Raw genomic sequence first — 19,128 nt, forward strand, 5'->3', positions numbered from 1 at the left:
GTAGGACGGAGGTATGAAAAGAGTGGCAGAGAGAGCTGGATGCTCTCTGACATAGGATGGCACACGTACAAGGAAGGGCTTGAGTCGTTTTCCCTTTGTCTTTTTTGTTGTCCCAAACATGTTAATTGTTAGTTGTGTTAGTTTGGGCTGGAGATCTCTGGTAGTTTAGTTATTGGTTTTCTTTTTCCCTAAGGTTTAGATTTTGTTATTCTCAGTCTAGTTTAGGGTTAGGTGCTGGGAGCGACGGTCCATTGCGTGGCTGGCCCGGCACCTTTCCATCTTTTGTTCTTTTTGGCCAGGGTCTCCAGTCCCTTATTGTTTCCCTTTCATTGTTTTTTTTTATTTGGGAGGGGTTTCTATTTCAAAGAAATTGGGGTTTGATTGGCATCTTTGTGAGGTGTCCCTTCTGTTTTTGTATGTTGCGGTTAGTGGACATCCTAAAGCATCATGAGAGCAACACTATGACTAAAACAACACATCACACAGTCACAGCTTTGAGCTAAATGTTATTCTGTGCAGCTCCTTGTAGAAACACTTGTGTTCTTATACTGTTGCTCTTTAACTTTAAAAATCTCTTAAGATTTTACATCCTTAATCCAGAGTCCTGACTCAGGAAGTCATGTCCAGACTTGCTTTGTTTGCATTAAGTTTCAAACTTGTGCTCTGCCTGCTTCCTCTTCCTGCTCCCACTGTAAACCTCTTCCCCTCTTCCACCCAGCTCCTCCTTTCTGCTGTGTCTAATATTACCAGTATGGTTACTGATGCTCGCTCTGCTCTGTACCCCGGGGTACTTTGGTGCTGCTCTCCCTGTCTTGGCTTTTCATTCATTTTTTATCTCTTAAGATTTTACATCCTTAATCCAGAGTCCTGACTCCCAAAGAACTGGACATCTTGCAGAATCTTAAATCTGTTAAATATTTACATCTTGAGATTTGTTGCAACCATGATACTCTTCCCCTGTCACACAAAATCACCCTTAACATAAATGCAAGATCATCTGTTTCTCAAAACCTTGGTCAGAGGGGAAGTTTGAAAGCTCAGGCAGACAAACAGAAGACCCGGTGGTTCTGGTTCTGGTCCTGCTTTTGGTGAGCAGACTCACCCCTGTGGGCAGTGAGCTCTGCCTCTGCCTGTATAAACTTGGAATAAAAAGTACCTCCAGTTTCACAGATACTAAAAGCCTTTTGGGTGTTTGTCTTCAGGAAGGAGCCGAAGAAGCGAAAGAAGACAAAGAAACCAAAAAAGAAGAAGCAGAGTTCAGAGAGAGCGAGCGAAGGAACAGAAGGAGGAGAGGAGAGGAGGCACAGAGACAAACCAGACGGAGGGGAAAAATCATCACACAGGTCTGACACACAAACACACACACACAAACACGAACACACGCACTCGCACACACACACACACACAGCTTTTAATGAAAAAGATCATAAGACAACAGAAGCATTATATGATTGTGATCTGTGCTTTTGTGGAAGCAGCAGGAGCAGAGGAGACACTGAAAAGGACCAAGACAGTCAGAGGAGCCACAAACCTAAAAAGAGCAAAAGAAAAAAGAAAGAGAAGGAGGAGAAGAAGACTTTCTGTGCCGATCCAGAGAGGAAATTACCGTCTGAGTGACTCTCAGCCTCCTGATCCGTCTAATGAGCAGAGCTGCCCCGTGGCATCGCTGAGATGATTTGATGTTTATATTTCATCAAAATGTTTCATCAGCTTTCCTTTTCTTGTTTTTCTCTATTTGACGAATGAATTCTCTCACACGAGTCTCTTTTTCCAATGACTTTATTGATCATTTAACCAAATGTACCATCAGATATACTACACAGGCCGAAGCGTGACAGACAGAACCACAGCAGACGGGCCCCAGAACCGCCCACACACAAACCAAGTCAGATTTTTTCTCTTAAAAGTAAGAAAATGAGTAAGGCCTCCACAACGTCACCTAATTAAATATTCTTTTAACATCTTATGAACACACTGATTCTTTATTTTTTATATATTTTATTGCCAGTGGTTTGATAATTTAGCCATAGCTTCTGAAATCAGAGAAGAAAACCTCAACACAGACTACTACTTGGCAACGTGTCGTCAGGTCAACGGATGAAGATGACAACCACTGTCAGTACAAACAGGATGGAGCCTACGTTTAAAGGCCATACCACAAACAAATAGAAGAAACGTATCACAAGTGCTTGGATCAGAACTTTTTTTAGACACCCAACATTTACAGTAAAGAAATGTGAGTCCAACTTAACGCATACCCTAATATTTAACTACTGGAATTGGCAACGTGTTGTGTCTCCTCTCCGTCCGCCCACCCCTCCTCTGGGTGCTGTGCCAGAGATGGACTGTGTCCTCTAAACAGATCTAAACATCCAAGTCTAAAGTGGCTCAGTCCTGGATCCTCCCGGTTCTGCGTTCTCTGAGGGGGGCGAGTTAACCTCTGATAAAAATCCAGTCTCGTGTTTGTCCCCCCCTCCAGACTCAGCAAAGTCTCAGCTGTCCGTCAGAAGTGAGAAATCCACACGTGACTTGCACTACTCTAAGCTCCTCCCACTCAGGAGGCAGTCAGTCTGAAGCTCCGCCTCCCACATTCATTGGTCCATGCTGGAGAAAAAAAGCAGCACTGGCGGGCTCAGAGCGCCGCTACAGCAGGCTGCCCGGCCACGTCACGATGGTCAGAGTGATTCTCCCCCGGAGCTCCTTCAGGAGCCGCACCAGCGACGTGTGGGTCATCCCCCATGTGCTCTTCCCGTTCACCTCCAGCAGGATGTCCCCGCACCTGAAGAGTGACACCAATTAAAGAGATGGTTAGGCACTAATTATCTACTTTACAAAAACAGCAAAATTTGCTGTATAAGACACACTTTGAATACTTTTAATATTGTTTACAAGTCCAAATAATAAACCTGTTTTAAATGAGAGAGCGCTGTTTTATGGTGATGCTGTATTTCATCCAACAAGTTCAACTCTCAGCCTTTCGCCACATTTCATCCCCTGCTCTCTTATCTTAATATTTCCTTCCTCTGTTTAGTTGTCATCTTTATCTTATGGGAAAAAGTTTCCAAAAGAGAAAAAAGAGAGTGAAGGAATGAGTTAAAAGAAAAACAGACTCAAACTCATGATTTTATTTTTACTATCACAAAATTATAAATCCTAAACTCTGTTCCCTGATTTATGGCCCTTTGACTCCTCTGTGTTGCTTCCTCTGTGCCTGAGTCATAACACTTTCAATTTTAATCTTGGATTACACAATTTATCACTCGTTTTATTAAATGTCAGAGTCGTATAAACGTCCTCATCGTGATTTTCTGGAGCTCAAAGTGACATTTTCAATTCATCTTTTTAACCCACACTGCAGAAACTTGAATCTTACCGAGTGTATTCGTCTAAATTTAGTCTCATTACGCTTAATATATGTCATATTCACCTGACAAGTCCAGATAAACATCTTATTTTAAAATATAACGAGACAAAGCGAAAGCCTGAGGGGTTCAATCCAGTAAAGATATCTGCCAACGCAGAAAAGTTTCCTTGATTATAATTCAATATACTCTTCAGCAGATTTTGTCACAGATTTTACAAGCAATTCAGTCTGGCTTTTAGACTTTTAATATGTTGAAATAAGATTTATTTCTTGACTTGATGGATTAATGTGGCTTATAAAGAGTGTAGTGGGATGTTTTGATTAGAAATGAGATGCTAAGATCTGGAATTGTACAGCAAAGTCAGAAGTTCAAAACCTGAAGTCTTTTATTCAGCACTAGAAAAACTCCTTGTTTGTACATTAAAGGAACTTGGAACATTAATCAAACTTAAATGATCAAAACATTGAGTAAAACCAAAGAGATAAATCCTCCTTGAATCCTTGAAACAGATCTCTTTCTTCACATTTGTCCCAGCGAAGCATTAAGAGATGAATCTGGTCTGAATACCTTATCCTGCCGTCGTTGTAGGCCGGCGTCCCCTCCACGATGGAGCGGATAAAAAAGGATTGATTGCAGTTGACCTCCTCTTGACCTCCCACAATGCTGAAGCCCAGGCTGCCCGAGGTGCTCCGCCGCAGCACGATGTCTTTGCAGCAGTACAGATGCCTGCATGAGCCAAGAGAGAGAGATTAAAAACACTAATCTCTGGACTCCAACTTCACGTTATATACACTGTGCTGTACATCCATCCTGAAACCAGAGACAAAGGCCCGGCTAATCTTTGAACCAAGGCGAGACTTTCCCTCCCAGGAGGAGTGAAATAAAGAGGACGGTATGACTTCTATATCAGTCTCATAAAGATAACCCGGGCTGAGTGAAATTATATTTAAATCCTGGACTGCATTCCCAGGGCGGCTCAGGACTCACTTTAGACTCCTAATCAATTCAGTTTGAGGGGAAACATATTTTTGGTTGCATCGTTGTTTCTCGACGCTGCAAAGAAGATAACTACATTTTTTAATCTATAAGAAAGTTTCCCACACTCAGAAGTTTGATGGATACAACAGCAGTGGATGTTGAAGTTAGTTTAAAAGTATAATGAGCTTTCTCCCCCCAGCTGGCTCTGTCACAGCTCCAGTGGCACCAGCTGGCAGAGGTCAGGAGGACCAGAGAGGGGGTACGGATGATACCGGGCTCAGGAAATGAAACTGAAAAGTAAAGAAAGGTGTAAGAGAGAGCTCAGGGTGTGTACCTGGGGAGCTGCAGCCATGACACCCACAGTGGGGAGTAGTCGTCGTTGGGCAGCGGGCTCTTAGTGCTGTCTGTGGGTGAGGGTACGAGACAGGGCGGCAGCGAGCAGTCCTGCAGGGTTTCTTCAGGGGGACGCATCTCCAAGACCTTGAGCACGACAGGAGACGAGGTGTTCTTCAGGTTTGCCACGGCCTCGCCCCGCGTCACCCCCGTCAGGTCCACCCCGTTCACATTTAGCAGGATGTCACCTGCAGGGGAGGAAGTGCACGGCACAGCTCAGCATCTGCTCGGGGTTTCTGCCCTCATTAATGCTTTTCCAAAGGACCTCACAGGACAGGGACTCATCACTGCCTCATTAATATTCACAAACCCTCCTGTAACAGCACAAAGGGATAAAAACCAGCCCCACCTGCACTTTAAAAAGCCCCTCATGATGAAAGTGTGCAAAGAAAAACAGACAGCTGAAGAGTGGCTCAAAGGACACGTTTGCTCTGTGTTGATATGCAGATGAGCAGTCCGTCACAATCCAAAAACATGTTTCATAAGCTCACAGAGACAGCTGCTGCTGCTGCTACTGCTGCTGCTGGGTCCCACGTGAATACAGTAATGTGCACCTTGAACCGTGCTCCAAACAAACTGACTCAATTTACCTCTTTTTTTTAGGTCTGTTTGCTGCTATTTGCTCAAAACAGCATTTCTTCATTCCTCTCATAAACAGAGCCTGAAGGAGGGGGATTGAAAGTCACAGCAGGCCTTAATATGGTAATGTTATAGGAGGGATGTGCAGGAATCAGCAGTTGGAGGTGAATTCTATCACTCGGCAGTCTTCAGCTGTATTTCAGACTACAAAGACTGCTGCTCCTCCAGCCCGTTATTTGTGTGCAGCTCCGTATTTTGCTCTATTTCAGAGCTGACTGATTCCATAGAACAGAATAATTAAGCACTCCACAATAAGTCCAGAGTGCCGCTCTGCTCCTGTTTGTTTGCTTTTTGTTTAAGAGTGTTAAAGCCAATTTGTGGAGCACTGAACCACAGCGGCACCGCTGAGTTCTTGTGCTGGTTGAATAACTGTCGTAATGAAACATGAATCTTAAGTGTTCATCAATCATCCTGCTCTTTATATACAAAGTGTTCATCATCAAAGCTGAATCCTTGACAGTCTGCCAGCCGCACAGAACCAACGCTCCTTCCAATAAATGGGTAATTATCCGCACAATAGAGCCGAACATGACGCTGTAATAAATAACAGCAGTAATATTCAGGTAATTATAAGATGGAGCGTGCAGGTACGCAATGGAAAGAGACATCAAGTAGTAGCTTGTCATTACCTTTGCGGATGGAGCCCTCCTGTCCCACCACTCCGTCAGAGTCAACGTTTGTGACATAAATGGGGAGGTCCCACCCTCGGCTCGACATGCCCCCCGCCACCGTCATGCCCAGCGAATCATACGGCTCCTTAGTCAAGGTGACGGTCTTCTCATAGCACGCAGGCTTCTGACAGGCGTCCTTCAGGAAACAGGGAGAGAAACGTAACAGCCGAGGTTCAGAATACAACATTTACTATTTCATGTTCCTTCTCTGTAGGCCAGGGAAAGAAATCATCTGGACAGAGGGTTGCAATATTAGTGAAAAGATAGACCTTGGATATTTGTATTCAATATCTGCACAGCTAGCTAACTTTAGCCAGTTTGTCTGCAGTTTGTATATCGGACTTGAAAGCCTCGTTTGAGCTGCTGGTGAAAAAAGTCAAGTAAGTGAACGTCTTTTTAAAAGGGACACCGAGTCAACAGTCCTGTTGTCTTCTCAAAGGTGACGAAAACAATGGACAAATATAGTAACGTTTCATCAGTTTTACAGACGAATGAAGCAGCTCAAGTGTCTACCCCTCAACAGGACAAACTGTGTCCGACAAAAAGTGTTAGAGAGACTGATTTAAATCTGTCCTGCTGGAGTTTGGAGTTTTGCCAACTGGATAACTCCATTCAGTTTAAAATATTGTAACAGATGACAACTCAGATCTTGGAAAGAAGCTGTAGGAGAGAACGGGGTTGGTTGTCACATGGGTTGGTTGGCACACTTGTTATATCTCGCCACCAGAGGGCGCTGTCTCTCAAATTGGGGTATGGGCATTTCCAGAATTAGGATCAAAGCTCACCTACATAGTCTTCTCTGGAGTAAGACAGCTGAACTTGAGGTGAGAGGACTTTTTGTGTTTTTCATGTCAAATTGTAAATATTCAGCTCCTCAGTATTTTTCTTCTAGGCTTTTAAACGATGGGTTTATAACAAAACAAGTGTTACCCTTACAAAGTGTGAGGGGAAAGCTATAGTTTAGATTTTTATTAGCTAGCTAACTAGTTGTTAGATGGTTGTTAGCCTTGATGCTAGCAAAAAATTCCAGTTGGGGTTGGTCGTCACATTCTCTTTGGGGTTGGTCCTCACATGTAACAACCAACCCCTATGTTGGTAAAATCATGCATGGTGAAATGAGTTGGAGTGTGCAGACCCTACATTTGCCATCACTGTAACTCAGACAGTGACTGCATGTAGCCTAGTTGAGTCGGCCATTATTGTTCGGCCTATTTGTTTTGTCCTTTATGTTGTTATATAGGCTGGCCTAAAGATGTGTTTCCTGTTCATGTTCCTCATTTTATGTTAAAATGCATTAAGTTATGTAGGCCTATCACTTGTGAAGTGCAATTAAACTTTCAAATTTAGTTCTGCCTTCTTGCCTTTTTAAAAGATTTTACCCATTTAAATACCATTGTGACAACCAACCCCATAGTGTGTGACAACCAACCCCATAGTGTGTGACAACCAACCCCATAGTGTGTGACAACCAACCCCATAGTGTGTGACAACCAACCCCAAAGTGTGTGACAACCATCCCCGTGATGGGGTTGGTTGGATAGCGGCAGCTCAGCTTGGAGCCCCCTCACCTGATATCCTCTATCTGATGAAGACATTTGTTTTTAATAATAATAAACTGTTTATGTAGGATTCTACTGGTTTCAACAACTGTGTCAATTTGCACTGAAGAGGAGGAACAGTAAAAACCAATAGGACCAATTAGACAACCGAGATGTTGAAAACAGAGTGTATGTTATCAGCAGCTCAGCTTGCAGCCCCTCCTGACAACCTGTGTCGTCCAACAAGTGTCTGAGAGAGTCAACAATAAACACTGAATGCAGGCTGATGAACACTGAAAGAATCCTCCAGCAAAAATCTGTTGATCTAAAGGGTCATCTTTAAAGGGACAGTCATTATCAGGGCTCTCTTGTCTTGAGTGTCTTTCACTGTGTTTCCTCACAGTAATCAACACAACAACTCCAGACCGAACATGATATGAAGTCAGTTATAACACCAAGGGCACCTTCTATACACTACATAATCTAATTAGATCTGGAGGAACACATTTGCATATTAATAAAGTCTGTTTTCACAGGGATGTTACATATTCCTCTTGATTGCAGGGGAGTTCACATGAACATCATCCATGCTGTGCTTTGGGAGCAAGGGTCCAACGACGGAGACATAGGTGGTAATTAATGAATGACCTCATTAGCATAACGGGTGATGTATAATATATGGCGGTTATTAGGATACCGGGCAGCTGAAGTGTCTCTTCATTTCATGTGCAGGCTGGATACGAAGAGGATGATTTATTCATAGACGTCATGATGTGCGATTTGGTTCGGTGCATGAGTCTGTGTGTGGGATAAAGCGGATCGGATTTTATTTATGCCGTGTGTGTTTGTGTGTCAGTCTGGGGACCAAGGCTCAGAGTGGAGTAGTAATGAATAACACATGTACACATTGAGGTTGATGGGATGTAGCTGGTGCTACGTTGTTAATGTGCAGCATTCACACATTTCTGCTGCTGAGATCGTTCGCTGTCACATGACTGACCCCGGGGCACAGCATGCACTGTCGCTGTGTGAACACTGTCTACACACTGACGACCTACACAATACACTGTGGGCTGCGGGAGATGAGTACTATATAAGACTACTTTGAGAGCAATGTGCCAAAGGTTCATATATAATACACCATCAGAGAGAGTAAGGAGAATGTAGGATAGACTCTCAGGGTTCTGCATGACTACCCACGCTAATGAGCTGAACACAACTTTGTGGTAATCATTTGAAAATGTGGGTATTTTTTAAAGTTAAAGAGACTCTTTTATTCCTGGCATCACAGCAAGCTTTGGCAAGAAATAATAAGATCAGTTGTAACCAGAAAATACTGCTAATTTTTTTAATTACAGCTGTTAAACTGGAATGTTGTTACCACTCTCATAATTATGCAGTAAATAAGAAGCTACAGCCAGCAGAGAATTAGCCTAGCATAGCGAAGAGACTCAAAGAAGTGGGAAACAACAACCCAGACTCTTTCCAAAGGTACCTGACATTTTGGTTACAGGTTTGTCTTCTTACTTGCTAGAGTCAGCATTGTTTGGTAAAATGAAGTTACGTCCTGTGATAACAGTTTGAAGAGGTTGTCCAAAGGCATCTTAAAGTACAGGTACCTCAATTTCACTCCTTGTTTCTACCGCACAGCAACTTGAAACCTGTGTTAGTCTAGCTTGTTGTTTTCATTGGCTTCTCGTCTCTCAGGATGGTAAAAACTGCTGTTTCATGTCACGTTGTGGATAAATCATCAAGCTCATGGGGGGGGCGGCTTGAAACATCTGGAGACAGGAAAGCCCAGGATAGATTTTTTCCTTTTGTTTCTGTTACAATGCTAAGCTATGCTAACTTTCTGCTGGCTGTAACTAGTGTTAAAGGTGAAAACATGACAGTTTAAACCAGAATGCATATAGTAGTCAAAGCGACATATGTTCCTATGCTTCTCTGGTCACATTTCAAACTCTTCTGTCGCCAAACATTTGCTTGTTGTTTTCACTGGCCTTTCATCTCACTGGGTTGTAAAAACTGCTGCTTCATGTCACATTGCAGATTACTCATCAAGCTTTAGGATGGACTGCGTGAAATGTCTGTACAATGCTAAGCTACACTAACCTTCTGCTGACTGTAACTGATGTTAAAGGTGAAAACATGACAAATTAAATGAGAATGTATGCACTCTCAAAGGAGGTGAAGCAAACTTTGTTCCTATGCTTCTCTGGCCACATTTCAAACTCTTCTATTTTCACACATTTGCTTATTATCTCACTGGATTCTAAAAACTGCTGTTTCATGCTAGGTTAGGTTTTTCCCCTTGTCCGCAGTTCAATGCTCAGCTATGCTAACAATCTGCTGGCTGACTGACATTAAAGGTGAAAACATGAGTGGTATAGGACATTTAAACCTGAATGTAAATGGTCTGAAAGGATGTAAAGCGACCTTTGTTCCTATGCTTCTCTGGCCACATTTCAAACTCTTCTATTGTTAAACATTTGCTTGTTGTTTTCATTGGCCTTTCATCTCACTGGATTGTAAAAACTGCTGCTATATGTCACGTTGCTTGATAAATCATCAAGCTTGTGGGATTTTATATGCTTCTTTGGCCACACTTCAAACTCTTCTATCATTAAACATTTTCTTATCGTCTCACTGGATTGTAAAAACTGCTGTTTCATGTCTAGGCTAGGTCTTCCCCTTGTCCGCAGTACAATGCTAAGCTACGCTAACATTCTGCTGGCTGACTGACATTAAAAGGTGAAAACAGGAGTGGTATAGGACATTTAAAGCTGAATGTAAATGGTCTGAAAGCATGTAAAGCAACCTTTGTTCCTAAGCTTCTCTGGCCACATTTCAAACTCTTCTATTGTCAAACATTTGCTTGTTGTTTTCATTGGCCTTTCATCTCACTGGATTGTAAAAACTGCTGGTATATGTCACGTTGCTTGATAAATCATCAAGCTTGTGGGATTTTATATGCTTCTTTGGCCACATTTCAAACTCTTCTATTGTTAAACATTTGCTTATCGTCTCACTGGATTGTAAAAACTGATGTTTCATGTCTAGGCTAGGTTTTCCCCTTGTCTGCAGTACAATGCTAAGCTATGTTAACTTTCTGCAGGCTGACTTAAACATGAATGAAAATACCCTGAAAGGAAGTAAAGCAACCTTTGTTAATAGGCTTCTCTGGCCACATTTCAAACTCATCTGTCGTCAAACATTTTCTGCTTCAAACTGCGTCTCTTAAAATGAATGTGTGGATTAAAAAATAAGGTAGAGCTGTCATATCACATCTATCATCTTAAGAACAGAAGAAGTCACCAGGTTCAGTGAGAAACTGAGGAAATCTGTCAGCCGTGGATGGAGGAGAATAATCTTAATCCTGTAGGGTGAGCGGCTGTTTTCTGTGGCTGATGTGGATGCAACAGTTCTCCGAGAGGAGAAAAACTCCCCTCCAGCTGTACTGCCTGAATGACACGCTCAGCTTTGATGGGGGAATAATACCTCCACGGATCATTTGCACCTGAAAGGGAATATTTATCATGGGATGGGGAGACAGAGGAATAAAGCTCCTCTGTGTGTCGGTGCTGTTCCTATCTCATGTGTATGCGTCTGTGTTTGCTGCTCACCAGTAGTGTTTGCTCGATATCCACAGGAGAGTAAGGAGGGGGACCGTCCATGCCCCACGGAGCTTCTTGTAGGATGTCTGGGGTGGGCAGGCAGATCTGACGAGACACTATGAAGTGAACTCGCTCCTCGCTCGCCTGGAAAACACGAAGAGACAACAGAAACTTGACTTTTACTTCTGCTTTATACATTTCTAAAGCAGCATTAAGCAGATGCATACACCTGTCATGGTTGTCTGCTGTATTTAAGGCTGAAGCAAGAGAAGTTCTCATCACACTGAATGCAACGTGAGTCCATGAAGAGTGAGCAAAAATACCAGGAGCAAGTAGAACATAACTTTGTCTACTTATTGCATGCAAAAAGCAGAAATATGTTGTTGACTTGTGTGATATTTTATACTAACTGGGGTAGAAAGGTAGGTTTTATACAAACATTTCTGTGCACAGGGGACTATGTACTCTTGTCCTGAAGGCAGAAGCTGGAAGTGGTGGTTTGATGCATGGCTGTGGTCCGACTCAGGCATTGGACTGTCTTTGCATGATGATGGTTTAACTACATTTGTTCTCAGCCTGTGATTGTTCTGCTGAGTTGCTGAGTTTAACAACGCTGGTTTAAAAGGTGGTTGTACCATGAGAATACTTTCAACAAGGGATTGGTACATTTTATTTATGGTGCATTTGCCAAACTGAAAGCTGCATAACTTGCAGCGCTACATCTCAGGCCTATGACACTGTACAGTCATGGTTCAAAAGGTGCAAATGTAAGCCTTTCTTAATGGATTTTCACTCCTGTAATGTGATACATATCATATCAACTTATTCCAAAATCAAGCGCTAACTTCCAGAGCTGAAAAGTGATGTCAAAACAGAAGTGCATGCAAAAATCTGCAGTTCCTTCAGTGTCCACTTGAGGCTGTCTTCAGAGCCCAAATTAGAGTGTCAATTTTTAGAGGATGATAAAATATATTTACAGTTTTGGTCTATGAGGCTCTGGGTTTTACATAGTTTGTAAAGTCAGGGGAATGACTGAGCCGACTTGGTGCACTAGCTGTTTGCAAGAATGCTAAAGGCCTGCCTCAACTCCACCTTTTGCCTCCAAGGTAATCAAGGTTAGGTCGAGCCAGTATTTCCAATATGGCGACCACCATCATTAGGCTTCGAAAACCCAAAAGACGACTTCACAGGGACTACATCTAAGTTTCATACAGCATATGTCCAAACATGACCCTAAGGAACGACTCATAAGGCATTTGTTTAACCCGTACACAAACTAGAATAAAAACTACAACCAGCATGACGCCAGACTAGGACATGATCTGGTACAATATCATCTGTAAAACTACAATTCTAGGGCTTACATCTTTAAGATATGTACGGATCTAATTTGATTAGAATAGAAGAACAGAACATATCTTATTTTCATTGTATATTGTACAATGAAATTGAAGTGCAGCCCATTTATCCGTGCAAAAGATGCTTAAAAAGAGCAGCAGTAACGGAATAAAATCATAAAAACTATAGACAAACATAAATAAGAAATAAAAACACAGATACAAGTAGCATTCAACATTCAAATGATTGCACAGTACCCAGTTTATGTTTGAATTATTATTGCTTTTCTGTCCATCCGTAAATTGTTGCATGTCCTGGTTAGTGGATTTTGTTTCGCCGGCTGTTCCTTCCTGATTCAAGTCTTTCTGTTAAACGATGCTGCACAGATGCTGACAGATATGAGACTGTGATCAATAATCCTCTTCAAACCCTCTGCATGAAAACTAGACGGAAAAACTGAGACAACCGCTGATGAAATGTTGGCTCAATTATGAAACAAAATGCATTTTCAGTGAGTTTTGGGGATGCGCCGCTTATTTCCCCCCTGTTCAAGGTGAAGGTAAAACAAATATCTAATTATGTAAATTATTTTGATTTTCTGAATAAGGACAGTAAATGAAAAACGTATCTAGTCGTAACATTTTCTATCTATGAGCTGCCAGTCCGGTCCCTCTCATTCACACATTCACATGCAAATACTGGATCTGACACAGACTGGCCGGCTGCTTCTCCCCCCTGAGACTCCTCTGGTCTCTGCAGCACTGAGCTGACTCCTGAATTAGCCAGTCCGGCCCATTATTGCCTTAATTGGACTAATTTAATTTCTTCCCTGCCAGTTCTTAATCTCTGACAGAAAGTGCCCGCTCAGAGAGGCCATGTTGGCTCCAGAGAGGCCCTCGAGAGCCGCTCAGACCGTTCAGACAGGAACTCCAGGCCCAGAGACCCTGCACAGTCAACCGCAAAAACACTGCAATTAACCACAATTAACCACAAACACACCACCATTGACTGGCATCAGGCAGGAACCAGAGGCAGCCGCACGGCCCCGTCCGCCAGGGAATCACCACAATTAAATAGCATTAACTGCAGCGAGTGCAGACACAACAGCACAACACAACACAATTAGCCTGAATCACCACAATTATCTTTAATACCTGAGGGAGCCAGAGGACGTGGTTTATTCATGGTCTGGAACAACATGTGGACTCCTCTGAATCCCACAGCTCTGAACTTTCTGCGAGAGCTGCTCTCTGAGTTTGAGAGATGTCGTTATGTGAAGGTTTGACTGACCTGGATGAGCAGAGCAGCATGTTCTGGGGCGCCGTAACGTAGATCATGCCCGTTGATGGCCAGCACGCGGTCTCCGACACACAACTGTCCATCCCGCGACGCCAGCCCGCCCTCCAGCAGGTGAAAGATGAAGACGCCGTGCTCCTCCGGCCGCCTCACCAGCTTGATCCCCAGCTGCTCGTCCGGCGCGGTTTTATTCAGAACCACGTGGATGCTGTCGTCCCTCAGGGGGAGGTGAGATAAGCCGTGGGATGGGTGGCCCATGGGGACTTCATGGCCGTGGCCGTGTTGGTGACCGTGCGAGTGTGAGCGGTAGCGGTGGCGCTGTTCTCTGAGCACGGTGAGACGGAGGAGTTGGCAGGGCTGCTTGAGGGCCGCCATGGCGAAACAGTGAGGTACGTTGCTGATGTCGATGCCGTTTACCTGAGAAACAACAGAGGGGCATCTTAGAACAAGAGCATCCACAAAACCTGAGACAAGAATCCTCTCAAACCGGATCTCACGCCTGCAGAGACCCAGCTTCACATGTCTGACATAAGTCTAAATCCTTATTTACAATTGATCAATTAGTTCCCAAGCTTTAAGTGCTACGCTAATTGTTAGCTCTATAGCGATAGCCTCTGCCTGGGGGTGTAACGATACTCTCAACTCAGGATGCAAAACAACTCAAGATGCTAGGCTAACACTCTTCTTTTCATGATTATTTAAGGGTATAACATTTTGCTGGAGGTTTAGAAAAGAGACTTCTATCTATGATGCTTTCATTTAGCCTTTTTACTGACGAACACTGCAGCTACTTTTTGTTTTGATCACAAGTAAATGGTACACAAAAGCAGCTCAAAGATGATTAGCAATAAAAAATGTTGGATATATGAGGGCCTCCAAAAGAGAGATTAGCTCTTGCGTTGTCATGATGTCGTCAGGTAGGGAGAAACACAGGAGCAGAAAGAGAGAGAGAGATTGTCTGCAGGTATAAAGATAGTGGTAATCTTAAATATACCAAAAAAAAGTGACGATCAAATATCCTTGAAAGGCCGCCAAGGTCTCGTCTACATTCGGGAAACACTGACCGTGCAACTTTACCTACAAACTCTTCACCTTCTGCAACCATATCTGCACGCCTCTATTCAGCTACAGACGTAAGAGATGTAATTACATGCAACAAGAGAAGTCTGAGGCAAATAGCGCCCTCTAGTGTTTGAAAAATGGGATGTCATATTTATTTTTCATCTCACCGATTTGAATCATCGTTTTGTGCACTGAGTGGTTGTTTTCAAAAACCGCCTACTATACAGTATGTAGTGTGTGAACAAGAGCAAAATCTGCAGTATGCCAAAACTCCCTGGATGTCTACTGGTTCTGGAAAATGTCACAGTCTGCCTCGCGTACTGTTTCCCACAATGCACAGCGCTCATTCCACCTTTTCTTTTTCCTTCTTTTTTTGACGGGAGGAAATCCGTTTTTGGGTGCTGTGAAAGTTATTAAATTACATATAAACCACTTCCTAACTTTTTAAATCATTAGTGAATACTAAAGAAGCAGTTTCTCTATCAGCTTCGCCGTCGTCTACTTCTGCTTTCCGAAACCGGAAACCCAGTGACGTCTGACCCAGCATACTGCAGACCAGATCCAACAGAACAGTCATACTACATACTAAATTCAAACGCAGTATGTAGTAGGCAATACCTACTGCCTACTACATTAGTAAGTAGTATGTAGCAGGCCGTTTCGTAAACAGCCATCGTGTTTGGAAGTTACATCAGAGGATTAAGGCCACATTGGGGATTTAAAAAGTTTTGATTTTGACAAATAAACTCATAAAATCACAAGATTTAAGTCACAAACGTATAAGAAAAAAGATATCATTGCACAAGATTAAGGCTGTAATTATAGGTGGAGGAAGTTCTTCATTTACAATAACATACAGGGTGATATCAGATATCAGGGACTTAGATCATCTTGTGAAGTTCTGCTCACAGCAGTGGCTACAGAAGCGTGCTCAGGCTGCGTATGAGTCTGCTTTTCTTCATATCAGACTCGATGTCTCACACATCATTCAGACTCCTGATACCTACAGCTGTCAGTTGCTAAAGTAGTAGGAGGATTAATTTCTTTTTGACACATATAGTAAAGTAGAACTTCACAAGGTGCTGCATGTTCCTTCGTTTAGTGCAGGAGGCTCACTGCTCTCTGAGCTTCTCCTTATCGACTGAAATCATGACTTTATTCTTAGAATTTAATGACTTTGAGATGCAACAAAAAGGCCCTCAGAGAGGTGTTTGTGTTTCAGTGTTTCCTGGTTTTGGATTAAAACAACATCATGATTGCTTCTGTGGAAACATCTCGTTCAGTGATACCTTCAGGATCATGTCCCCCGGCAGCAGCCGACCGTCCCGAGCAATGACCCCTTCTCTGTAGATATCCTGGATGAGGATGCGAACCAACGGCGTCTCATTCCCGCCGACGATGCTGATGGCGAGCGGCTCCGAGGCATCGACCCGCGTGATCTTAATACTGGTGAGCTCACCGTCGGGGATCAGGTGATGCAGCTGCGGGAGAGCCAGCACTGAGGGAGAAAGAGGAGGAGGAGAGGACTGAGTTTAGCTTTAAGACAAGAAACTCTGACTGAGCGCCAAATAAAACAGGGGAGGAAGTGAGAGAGAGAGAGAACATGGAGGGGGAGAGAGGTAGACATGGTTTAGAGGTTCAGCAGAGAAACCAGCTGTCTCTACTCCCTCAGGTTACTAAAACAAACTCGTACAAGCCAAGAGGGAAAATTCACTTGGCTGATCATCCCACTCGATGTTTGTATCATTAGTCACTTACATCTGCAGCGAGCATGCTGGGAAAACCCTTCATTTCACATTTCCACGAGGTTATTACTCGGGTGGGGACGCAACACATTTATTATGTGCACAAAGTTTGTTTTTAATCCCCAAAAGAGAAAAGAAAAGAAATCTGTTTGTGGTTTCAGGGAAATTAACGGACAACAAAGAGGTTTGATTTCTACATTTTGAATTTGCATTTAAAGATAATTTTGTCTCCTGTTTTCAAACATAAACATCCTTTTCCAGATCTTAAAGGCCCTGGAAACATAAATGGAATAATTAAATTTCACATAGAATATCAAAATTAAATGTGTAATCAAGCTAAAACAAAAATCTGAGTGAAAATAAACATCCATAACTAGGAAAAAACAGCTTATTTTACAGGTCTGATCATTTCTCAGGACTGTGTGGGCGTGGCCTAACTCTTTGATTGACAGGTCAAGAGAGAGTTCACAGCATGGGAACAGGAAAGTTAGTGAACCATTCCTGGGGGTAGTTAGTGAATTGGTCCTGGGGAAAGTTAGTGGACCAGTCCTGAGGATAGTTAGTGGAACCGTCCTGAGGATAGTTAGTGGACCGGTCCTGGGGAGAGTTAGTGAACCATTCCTGGGGATAGTTAGTGAACCGGTCCTTGGGAAAGTTAGTGGACTGGTCCTGGGGAGAGTTAGTGAACCATTCCTGGGGAAAGTTAGTGAACCAGTCCTGGGGAAAGTTAGTGAACCGGTCCTGGGGAAAGTTAGTGAACCAGTCCTGGGGAAAGTTAGTGAACCGGTCCTGGGGAAAGTTACTGAACCAGTCCTGGGGAAAGTTACTGAACCAGTCCTGGGGATAGTTAGTGAACCGGTCCTTGGGAAAGTTAGTGGACCGGTCCTGGGGATAGTTAGTGAACCAGTCCTGGGGACAGTTAGTGAACCGGTCCTGGGGAAAGTTAGGGGACTGGTTCTTGGGATAGTTAGTGAACCAGTCATGGGGAAAGTTTGTGAACTGGTCCTGGGGATAGTTAGTGAACCGGTCATGGGGAAAGTTCGTGAACCGGTCCTGGGGATAATTAGTGAACCGGTCCTGGGGAAAGTTAGTGGACTGGTTCTTGGGATAGTTAGTGAACCGGTCATGGGGAAAGTTCGTGAACCGGTCCTGGGGATAGTTAGTGAACCGGTCATGGGGAAAGTTCGTGAACCGGTCCCGGGGATAGCTAGCGGACTGGTCCTGGGAATAGTTACTGAACCGGTCATGGGGAAAGTTCGTGAACCGGTCCTGGGGATAGTTAGTGAACCGGTCATGGGGAAAGTTAGTGAACTGGTCATGGGGATAGTTAGTGAACTGGTCATGGGGAAAGTTCGTGAACCGGTCCTGGGGATAGCTAGTGGACCGGTCCTGGGGAAATGAGCGGAGCATATGCGAGACTGCTTTAGCCACTCAGCCGCGCCTCAACTTAACCGCGTCCCAAAGTTTCCCCAAATCACCCCGGATGTAAAATAGAAGAATGACAACAAGCTGTCATCTTCAGTGGTGGATGTGCAGACAGGGACACACGAGCACAGCGGTGCAAAGAGCAGAGAGACAGATATACAGACAGATTACAGACAGGACGTGATTAGCAAACAAGCTAACAGCTAAGGCAACACTGAGGGGAGCTGGCTGAGACGTCAGGAGACCGACTGAGACGGTCTGAGCAGGAGCGGAGTAGTTTTGTTGAACATGTTTGCATGTGACTCAGTGTTTCATTTCTGATTGATTGGATATTTATTCTGTAAAATATATCAGGTTAGACCAGCCCCCTTAAAACCCAGTTTGAAAACGTATTAAAAAACATAATTGAACATATTTGAAAAATGGATCAAAGTTGAGTTCTAATATTTTTACATAGTTTTTAGTATTTACATATGCTCTGAAATATCATAGGTAGAACGTTTTTGTTTTCCCAGAGGCTTTAAGGGTTAATGCAAATGAAACATATCCGCCGGTTTGATCCCGCTCCCCTCCCCTCATGCCGGGTTGTGAATTACTCTTCACAGCAGAGTGACACATCCTGGATCGGACCACTCGGAGGTGGGTGGGGATCTTTTTGTGGCCGTTTTGGCCGACAGCCCCGGCCAATAAATGACAGAGAAGATGTATTCCTCCTCGTCTTATTCCCTCTCTCCCTGTCTCTCCGTAACCTCGGCCGCTCGTTCTACTCACGCTGCACTTTCTCCTTTCCAAAGTCAATATTTTGTCGTTATCGCAGCAGATTGCTTCCAGGGTGGAGACCACATTAACACAGAGACCTGCAGCTATTATGTAACCCTGATTCTCTCCATCACACACTCTTTCTGCCTCCCTGTCTGCGGCCTCTCTTTTTCAAACACCCGTCCATCCTGCTCATTTATTTGTTTCCTTATCTCTGTTGTCTCTCCCTCTATCTGCTCTTCCCTTCGTTTGTTCTTCAGTCGTTCATCTTCTCCTTCTATCTTTGTCTCTCCAGCAGCAGCCGA

At 43.6% G+C, this 19,128-nt stretch overlaps 2 protein-coding genes across 3 annotated transcripts in view; one reads left to right on the top strand and one right to left on the bottom strand.

The window, feature by feature from the left end:
• Positions 1–1,970, top strand: part of fip1l1a (FIP1 like 1a (S. cerevisiae)) — a 46,654-nt gene extending 44,684 nt beyond the window's left edge. The window contains exons 12-13 of the mRNA XM_034706648.1: positions 1,203–1,343; positions 1,470–1,970. Coding sequence (XP_034562539.1) covers positions 1,203–1,343; positions 1,470–1,617 — 289 coding nt within the window. The 3' untranslated portion in view covers positions 1,618–1,970. The remainder of the gene's footprint in view (positions 1–1,202; positions 1,344–1,469) is intronic.
• lnx1 (ligand of numb-protein X 1) overlaps positions 1,762–19,128 on the bottom strand; it is a 61,152-nt gene continuing 43,785 nt past the window's right edge. For both annotated transcript variants that reach the window (XM_034706608.1, XM_034706600.1), the window contains exons 5-11: positions 16,184–16,392; positions 13,827–14,249; positions 11,208–11,342; positions 6,005–6,182; positions 4,678–4,924; positions 3,933–4,091; positions 1,762–2,779 (exon numbers count right to left, since the gene is read on the bottom strand). In XM_034706608.1, the coding sequence (XP_034562499.1) occupies positions 2,644–2,779; positions 3,933–4,091; positions 4,678–4,924; positions 6,005–6,182; positions 11,208–11,342; positions 13,827–14,249; positions 16,184–16,392 (1,487 nt within the window). In that variant the 3' untranslated portion in view covers positions 1,762–2,643. The remainder of the gene's footprint in view (positions 2,780–3,932; positions 4,092–4,677; positions 4,925–6,004; positions 6,183–11,207; positions 11,343–13,826; positions 14,250–16,183; positions 16,393–19,128) is intronic.

Source organism: Notolabrus celidotus, chromosome 2, assembly GCF_009762535.1.
Source record: "Notolabrus celidotus isolate fNotCel1 chromosome 2, fNotCel1.pri, whole genome shotgun sequence".
NCBI classification, from domain to species: domain Eukaryota; kingdom Metazoa; phylum Chordata; class Actinopteri; order Labriformes; family Labridae; genus Notolabrus; species Notolabrus celidotus.